The sequence below is a fragment of the Miscanthus floridulus genome, chromosome 19, assembly GCF_019320115.1.
Source record: "Miscanthus floridulus cultivar M001 chromosome 19, ASM1932011v1, whole genome shotgun sequence".
Taxonomy (NCBI): domain Eukaryota; kingdom Viridiplantae; phylum Streptophyta; class Magnoliopsida; order Poales; family Poaceae; genus Miscanthus; species Miscanthus floridulus.
In genome coordinates, this window is record NC_089598.1 from 37,931,361 (window position 1) to 37,940,462 (window position 9,102).

Genomic DNA, 9,102 nt, shown 5'->3' on the forward strand with positions numbered 1-9,102 from the left:
GCCAGCATGATTCTGTCTCATGCCCCACTGATATTAGTAATAAGTTAGGGTCATCGAGTCTATTGTTGTTTCTATGGCCTGCATGATTCTGCCTCATGCTCCACTAGTCATAGCGATAGATGAGATCTAATATGTTCATTAGATTTATTTATATTAAATGGTTGAATGATGATGAGCTATTTCTTTTATAAAGGAGTTTGGTTACTTGCAGTCATTGGCTTAGCATAAACCAATCATTGTCGACATCTTATTGTCATTGATTAGTATTTGCTCAAATAACGACATTTATCTTGAATGATAACCAATTCTTCTTGTACAACCCAATGAGCTTTAACCGATTTATTCTCATAAATATGCTAGAATCGACTATTTAGTCGATCTCCTTTCATATCGGCTCTCAGAGCCGTACATTCGGGACTATCTGGCAACACCGGTAAGTTCCACCCTTAATTACTGATAAGCTTTCTCTCCTTGTCAATTGCAGGATCAAATTGACTGGCATGTCTCGGGAGGAGTGCGTAGGATCGACCACCCTTGCACTGAAGCTAGGCGGATCTCTAGCTCCATCGAGCGGACCCTTCCAGCTTGCTACGTGTGTCCTCAGCACGGGACAAAATTCTGTGTCGACAAGGCCCAAACCAGCAAACCCTCCATGGTTTTTGAAGCCCAAACCACAAAACCTTCCATCCCCGATTTTTGAGGAACAAACTGGCAAACCCTCGTGCATGCCTCATTAGATGTGACAAACTGGTGTCGATGTGTGTCTGACATCCACCAAGCTTGATGTCGTCACCTTCCTTCTTGACTTGACTGACGCCATCCACATCACCCATGCAAATGCGTGCCCAACCTCTGCCAAGTGCCACGATGCCATCGTCCTCCTCCTTGACTTGGTTGAACCATCTTCATCACTCATGTACTCTTGCTCCTCTAGTGCCCAATGTGAGCCACACACAGTCCGTTCTTCGGCCTCTAGTCCCTCGGTCTAAGCCAAATCGTCCGCCCTTCACCGCTCCTAGTGGTCCATCATGCACGGACTCCACACTTGACCTTCTCCATTGTCATTGACCGTCTTGTTGCACCCAACAACTTCACATTCACAAGCCAAGAGACATGTTACACAACACACTCAACGCAACACAACTCAACACAACACCTCTGGTGCCATTAGCATAATCAAGCCCATATGAAATATGACTCAACCAGGAAAGCCTCAAACCACTCACACATGTGTCAATCATTCATAACACACACATGGGCACACATCTCCACCATGTGTTCACAACCCTAAGCACAACAAGCTTTCAACTTGGAGGGGCAAATTACTATAAACCATAAACTCATGTAGCAGGCCATAGATACTATATTTAGTAGCATAGAATTCACTAACATGGTCCTCAACCCTAAACTCTAAACCCTAAAACCAAAATCCTAAACACTAAACATGACAAACTATGAACCAAGACAAATTACTATAAAAACATTGCATAGAAACATGTACCAATCATCATAAGAAACTCACAATTCAGAATGCAACCTAGCATTGGAATATCAGAATTGGTCGGTGGAATATCATAACAGCATGCTTACACCCAGAACAGAAACTGATTACAAAGGGAGATTACCATTGATTTTGATGCTCGTTTCTTTAGTAGAATACACTTTATCACACATTGTTTAGAAGGTGCTACACTTTTGTTAATTATTAATTGCACAACACATGTGGATTCATTTCTTGGTCCCAATGTTGATGTGATGAGGAGGAGGTCAGCTCTCCTTGAGGTGAAACCCTCCAAGACACATGTACTTACAGAAGCTAAGGTGAAAAATTATTTCATTTTTCACTTATTCAAATAGAGTCAGAGGGATAAGATTTACATGGAACAAGACTTGACGAGTTGTTCCCCCCCCCCCTTACATATGGTAGGTCCAAGGTCCATTATACTACACGGATAGACTTTGAGGTATGACATACCTCAAGTGTCGGAGGAGGAGAATCAGGTATTGATGGCTCCATTCAGTGAGGAGGAGGTTAAAATGGCAGTCTTGGATATGGAACATAACAAGGCATCTGGTTCGGATGGCTTTCCCACTGAATTCTACCAATTCTTTTGGGAGATTGTGAAGCCGGATTTGATGAGCCTTTTTATAAATTCCATGCTAGGAGACTGCCCATTCATAGTTTAAATTTTGGGGTACTTACTTTATTACCAAAGATTACTGATGCGGTCCGGATACAGCAATATAGGCCAATATGCCTTTTAAATGTGAGCTTTAAGATTTTTACGAAAGTACTAAATAATAGATTATTGAAAGTGGTAGACAAGCTGATAGGGCCATCTCAGACGGCTTTCATCCTAGGTCGCTATATAATGGAAGGTGTTGTAATCTTATATGAAACAATTCATGAGTTACATAGGAAAAAACAAGATGGTGTCATTTTAAAACTAGACTTTGAAGAAGCATACGATAAACTAAAGTGGCCCTTTATACAACAAGTTCTTAGAATGAAAGGGTTCTCATCAACTTGGTGTGAATGGATTTCGAAAGTCGTCTCTAGAGGGAGTGTTGCAGTAAAGGTCAATGATAATATAGACCATTATTTCCAAACAAGGAAAGGAGTGCGTCAAGGGGATCCGTTATCTCCAATCCTGTTTAATATAGTGGTTGACATGTTGGCTATCCTTATTTCACGAGCTAAAGAGGCTGAACAAATCAAAGGGGTTGTTCCGCATTTGGTAGATGAGGGACTTTCAGTCCTTCAGTATACGGATGACACTATTAACTTTATGGACAATGATCTAGAGAGGGCCAAAAATATGAAGCTCTTGCTTTGTGCTTTTGAACAATTATTAGGACTCAAGATCAATTTCCATAAGAGTGAATTGTTTTGCTACGGGGCTGCCAAAGCCAATCAAAATGAATATGCACAAATTTTTAGGTGTAATGTAGGGTCATTCCTGTTTAGATACCTAGGAATTTCTATGCACCATAGAAAACTCATGAATAAGGACCGGAAACATGTTGAGGAAAGATTTCAAAAAGACCCAATTGTTAGAGGAGTAAGATGCTGTCAGTAGGAGGGAGGCTTGTTCTAATTAACTCTATTTTAAGTAGTCTTCCCATGTTCATGTTGTCCTTTTTTGAAATTCCTAGAGGGGTTTTGAAGAAGTTGGACTACTTCAGATCACGGTTTTTCTGGCAGAGTGATGAACATAAGAAAAAGTATAGATTGACTAAGTGGGAGGTAGTTAGCACACCGAAAGAATAAGGAGGGTTGGGAGTCCTAAATTTAGATGTTCACAGTAAGTGCCTCCTAAGCAAATGGTTGTTTAAGTTGATGAATGGAGATGGGGTTTGGCAACAATTGCTTAGGAATAAATATCTAAGGAACAAAGGTTTGACGCAGGCTGGATACATGCATGGGGATTCTCAGTTTTGGGTTGGCCTTATGAAGGTCAAGAGGGAGTTCCTTTCGTTGGGCAAGTTTGATCTAGGTGACGGGTCTCAAGTGCGATTTTTGGAGGACTCATGGATAAGACCGCGTCCACTAAAATCACTCTTTCCTGCATTATATAACATTGTGAGAAGGAAAAATGCGTCTGTAAGATCAGTGTTGTCTACGACACCGTTAAATGTAGCCTTTAAGAGATCTCTAATGGGTGTTAACTTGCAAGCATGGCACAATGTGGTGGCTATGGTGGCAGATGTACAACTAACAAATCAGAGAGACCGCTTTGTGTGAGGATTACATAAGAATGGGTTGTTTTCTGTCAATTCGATGTACATAGCTTTATTAGGAGCAGAAGCTATACCATATAACACATTAATCTGAAAACTAAAACTACTTCTCAAAATCAAAGTCTTTATGTGGTACTTGTACAAAGGAGTAATTCTAACCAAGGATAATTTAGCACGACGGGAGTGGCAAGGAGATATGAAGTGTTGTTTCTGTTCTTCGAATGAGTCTATACAACATCTACTTTTTTACTGTCATTTTGCTAAGTTTATTTGGAGAATTGTTCATGTTTCCTTTAATCTATTACCTCCAACTAGCGTACACAATCTGTTTACAGGCTAGTTGGATGAGATAGATAGGAAATTGAAATCTTAGATTCTTGTGGGTGCAAGTGCAATTTGTTGGGTGATTTGGTTAACACGAAATGACATTGTGTTTGACAAAGTTGTAGCACCATCTTATTTGTAGGCTATCTTCAGGGGGGACTTACTAGACCAGGTTCTGGTCCCTGTTACAGAAGGAGGAGGATCGTCATTTGATGAAGATGGGTTGCAAGACCATTGAGACAGTCATGATGGAAGTGTTTGCAAGACACGGCTGGAGTTTTAGTAATAGACTTGCTTTTCAGTAGCGGGTTTTGGTGTTGTTTTCCAATATGGCGCAAAACTATATATTTGAGATTCCCTGGACCGTTTTATTCTTGTTTGTAATAAGGAACAGCCATATACATTCGTCGATGCAGAAGCTGGGATATTAATATATTCCCTTTTTTAAAATAGGCTTGTTTATTCTAATACTGTTGTAGTTATACTTATTATAGTTTGTATATATGTTTGCGGTGATCTCTAGCTCCTCAGTGTCATGATTCCATTCTGAATCATATACGTCATGTTCCAGGGTTGAAAAGGGTTCTGAAGCGTCCAGTAGGCCCATCCAAAGGTAGCATTTCCGTAAACATCTTGCTGCACTTTCGCAAACCTCTGGTAGTCAGTCTTATTAGCACCTTGCACGCCCCACGCGGCCGACCATTCTCCTATATATTATACAACATAGCAGTATTTATTTGTACAATTTAGAAATGTTTTTTTTTCCTGAAATGAATGACTGTCAGATCGATTGCTTACCCACAAACGTGAGAGGCCGCCCATTCTGATTTGTGATGGCTTTGAGGTCGGAGGAGCGGTTGTTCCTCACAAAGTCGATGTTCTGCTCTACAGTGAGGCTGTCGAACTTGCTGTCGAACAGGTTGTAGTAATGTACGTCGAGGACGGCGCCAACGAAGCTGCCCACGAACTGAAGGATCTCGGTCTGGTTTGCTATGTTTAACCTGTTAGACATGATCACATAGGATGCCGGTGTGTACCGACGCACTGCATTGTAGCCGTCCTGGTAGTATTTCGTCAGTACAGACAGATTTGCTCCCGGTGCCAACGGCTCATTGAGCAGCTCGATGGCCAAGAGGGCTGTGTTGTTCGCGTACCTGATGATATATAGAGCAGAGCAGCTCGTTAGTACGTTGTTGGTTCAATCGATCATTAAGACTACAGAAAACTAGATTGCTAATGAATTTTTGACCTTTTTGCAAGGAAGTCGATGACTTGCACGGTTTGGGCGATGTTTTCATCGGTATTGCCCCACTCCTGTGACCCGTCTCTGGTTGCGCTGTGCTCATATGGGTTCTGTGAACCCGGCGCAGCATGCAATGTGACAATAACACTAATGTTGTATTTCCTGTGAACACAAATTACAATCAGTCTCCGTCATTCCTTGATGGACATGAAATTGCAAATGAAATATATAGTTCAATATAATTGCTATATGTATATAATATAGGTCGGCAATGCTTGTTGTTGAATGGAGATCTGGAGACACACTTACTGTCCCCAGCTGAATGCCTTGTCCAAGAATTGGAGAGAGCCTCCAACGAAAGGAGGAGGAGGGTTGTCGCCACTGGCGATCCACCATCCAACCGGGACTCTCACCGCATTCAGTCTACTTGACGCCATGAAATTGAAGTCCCTCTCAGTTATGAATATGTTCCGGTGGTTCTAATAAGAAAACAAACAACATATATTCATGTCCGAACTACAAGCAATGTGATCCGTAACTATTGTTAACCATGTCTGAAAGTCTTTGCAGCATAAGTGCTTATCTTAATTTCTCAAGAAAAAAGTTCTTTCTGCCGATTAATAAGCAAAATAGAAATGATTGCTACTGGCAAAATTATTAGTGGATCCATGAAGCCCGTGCAGTCCACATATGTTAATTATTATGAAAGAAATAGTACTTATAAGTATGTGGATGTCTTTGCAAGATTCTTTCATGCTTTCTGTCATTCAAACATCCCAACAAGAGAGTCCTATTTATTCACCGGTTTACTGGTCAATTTGGAAAGTATCGCCAACTCGAAATGGAACAGGTAATTAAAGACTCATTAAGACCAATCATGCATCCTTATATGATGTGTTCCATCACTCTGTTTCCAATATGGCATGCCCATGTGCCCGTATCATCCATGGCTGTTATGAGTTCTTATATATGGTGTGTTCCATCATTATGTTAAGTTTCACCTATTAGAACCCATTTATTTAGTAGGGATATTGGTCGTATCATGGATCACATATATTTACCAATACGGGCATACGACATACCCATATCATGAATCTGTTATGGATTCTTCTATATGTGTTCCATCATTCCGTTCGGTTTCACCTCTTACCACCCATTTAGCAGAGATCAGTTATTTTAGCAACACATGTAAAGAACATCTGTTCATCATCAGACTAATGAAGCGGCCTCAGAAAACAATGTGTTTGGATATATATATCTTACCATGAGCACCTGTGTTGCATTTGCTATGCCATAGCCATTGCATAACTGATACTCCCCTTGTAAGCCACCGACATTGTTTGTTACAAAAACTGAGGGGTCATTGTCACTCCAGTTTGTATTCTGGCCATAGTCCGCCGTCACTGATGCCATTGTCTTCACCTAACAGCATCAGAATGGAGGAAAATTTATTGTGAAGCACTAACGTATGTTGGAAAACTGATAATCACAGGTATAGTATATACAATACTATATATGTACTTAGTTTCTTTTTTATAGAATATTATGTATAATTAGAAAGATCTAGTTATGAATTAATAGACTCCAATCGCCATGGTAATAATATAGCCATTGGATTCATTTAGTTTTCTAGCAATGTTAATTAAGCCCCTAAATTTGCAAATAAACTACCCACTTATTATGCCGTTATAAAAGACAATAAAAATAATACCTTGCAACTAAATTACCTACATATGCTATTATGAAACATAATAAATAACAATTTACTAAATTTCAACTAAATTTCCCACACTGCCATTAGGATACATCTAAATAAGCACTTCAATTCTAATCTACATTAACATTTTTGTTATGATTGAAAATAAACTATCCTCTCAAACCAGCATCTACATTACCAATATATATACTATTATGGAAAACTGTTTAAACACACGGTCAACTCTGTTCGGCTGATACATAAGCCGGCTGATAAGCTGGCTGAAGCTGTTTTATTGTGAGAGAAAAATACTGTAGATTTTAGCTGATAAGCCGGCTGATAGGTTCAAGCGAACAGGGCTCAGCAGATCGTCATCACCGTGAGCGCAAGAATTCCGTGAATATATATACCTTCGCCAAATAGGAGTAAATCTTATTAGTATGAGTTAGAAATACCTGCAAGAAGAGCCCATTTGGCGCCCTGATGCGCACTCGGCTCTTGTCGCTGTCCCTGCGCACGAGCTGGAACGTCTCGGATTGCCCAGGCGTGGTGGCCGTCGCCACAAGGGCACCGGTATTGTTGACGCCCCAGAACTGCCCGCCATTCACCCTCAAGTTGAAGGTCGTCTCGTTGATCCTCCACAGCTGCATTGCATGCATAATAAAGTACATACGACTAGTTGAGAACAAGTTTGGTTATTTAGTAGGAATAAAGGTGCACGGTTGGGCAAGATTGATCGACCCTGAAGGTCTCCCAGCCGGACGCATTCACCCGGTCGGCGAGGATGGCGGCGCCCCCTCCCTTGTCAGCAACGAGGTACCTTTTCTGGGTGGCCGACATGAACTGGAGTTGGGTTCCATCCTGCATATATACAAATGCGCACACATGTTCTTTCCACGAAAACTTAACAAATATGACATCAACATATGGTACGGTACAAGTTGCTTATTATATACATACCATGGTGTCGTTGTTCCTAATGCCATAGAAGAGGGACGGCTTTATCCAGCCCTCCGTCACCAGCCAGCCGCCGAGGTTCACCGCCCGAACAGGCAGCTTCGGTGCCGTGGCCGCCGCGGCAGGGTGAGGGAGGAGCAGACACGACGACGTGCAGACAAGGACGAGAAGCGCGATGCTGCCCATGGTCGTCGGTGACTAAGGATGCCTAGCTAGCAGCTCGCTGGTCGACCAGCCACCTTAGCTCCGATATACATATATATACACACAGGGGCAGATCAAAGGGGGGCTAAGTGAGTCTGATTTTTTCGTTAGACCACGATTATTTAAGCTTAAATCATCATTAATCTTTATCTCTAGTCTTAAATTTTCATTATTTAGCCCCTCTTTTGTCCCCTCTTGCCTCCGCCACTGTATACACACACGTGTGCTCCTGATCAAGAAGCTATGTCATGCTCTTGCTTTGCTGTGCAAGCGATCGACGCTGTCGCTCCTTTTTTTCGTCTACGCACAGTTCCATGTTGGACGACGTACGTACGTAGACACAATCAGGTTCCGTCCGGTGCTTATAGTTCCAATTGCAGGAAACGGATATCACACACATTTCTTCCAAATAGCAGGACGTATTGACTTGCATCTCGACGATTCCATGCATGCCAAAGGAGGTCACACATCACTAGTTAATGTTCTGGTGGGAGCATTCTTCGTCCAGAACGCTCCTTGCCGGACCTGTGAACCGGTCCAACAGGCGTGCTTCCTTTCACCGCCGCATGGTTTCTCCAAAGAAAAAAAAAGAACGATATTTCTCCATCTCGTATGGCTGTCGTAGCGTTCCCCACCGCCGCACGCATCCGACCACTGCAGGCTGTTTATTCTGTGGATCGACTAGGGTAGATCTAGGCGGTTTGCTGTTGAACATGATGAACTAGAACAAGCAGAGGGTGGGAGATAGGGTAGAGGTGCTGGTGTTGAACCTGAGCCTTCGGATGAAGTCGCGGTTGAGCTGGCCATCGCTGGTTCGTTGATGGAGGCAGCATACGGGCAGCGACGGGTGGAGTAGAGGTTGCACGGACGTCGATGCAGTGCAGACGGATGGCGTAGCAGTGGCGACGGCGAAGTCAGTGGAGCTTCCCGTCGCTGG

At 42.3% G+C, this 9,102-nt stretch overlaps 1 protein-coding gene across 1 annotated transcript; it reads right to left on the reverse strand.

The window, feature by feature from the left end:
• Positions 1-4,344: 4,344 nt before the first annotated feature.
• LOC136529174 (probable glucan 1,3-beta-glucosidase A) lies at positions 4,345-8,181 on the reverse strand. Its single transcript, XM_066522256.1, has 8 exons — positions 7,965-8,181; positions 7,746-7,865; positions 7,460-7,648; positions 6,572-6,730; positions 5,618-5,787; positions 5,315-5,470; positions 4,864-5,219; positions 4,345-4,772 (listed from the first exon to the last, which is right to left on the reverse strand). The coding sequence occupies exons 1-8, from the start codon at positions 8,145-8,147 to the stop codon at positions 4,585-4,587; spliced, it is 1,521 nt and encodes a 506-aa protein (XP_066378353.1). The 5' UTR covers positions 8,148-8,181; the 3' UTR covers positions 4,345-4,584.
• Positions 8,182-9,102: the final 921 nt, after the last annotated feature.

Coding starts and splice junctions, on each gene's coding strand:
- LOC136529174 (XM_066522256.1), bottom strand. CDS start 8,147: ATGGGCAGCATCGCGCTTCTCGTCCTTGTCTGCACGTCGTCGTGTCTG. Junction 6,731..7,459: donor CAAATGGGCTCTTCTTGCAG/GTATTTCTAACT, acceptor TGATGCTGTTAG/GTGAAGACAATGGCATCAGT. Junction 5,788..6,571: donor ATGCAACACAGGTGCTCATG/GTAAGATATATA, acceptor TTTTCTTATTAG/AACCACCGGAACATATTCAT.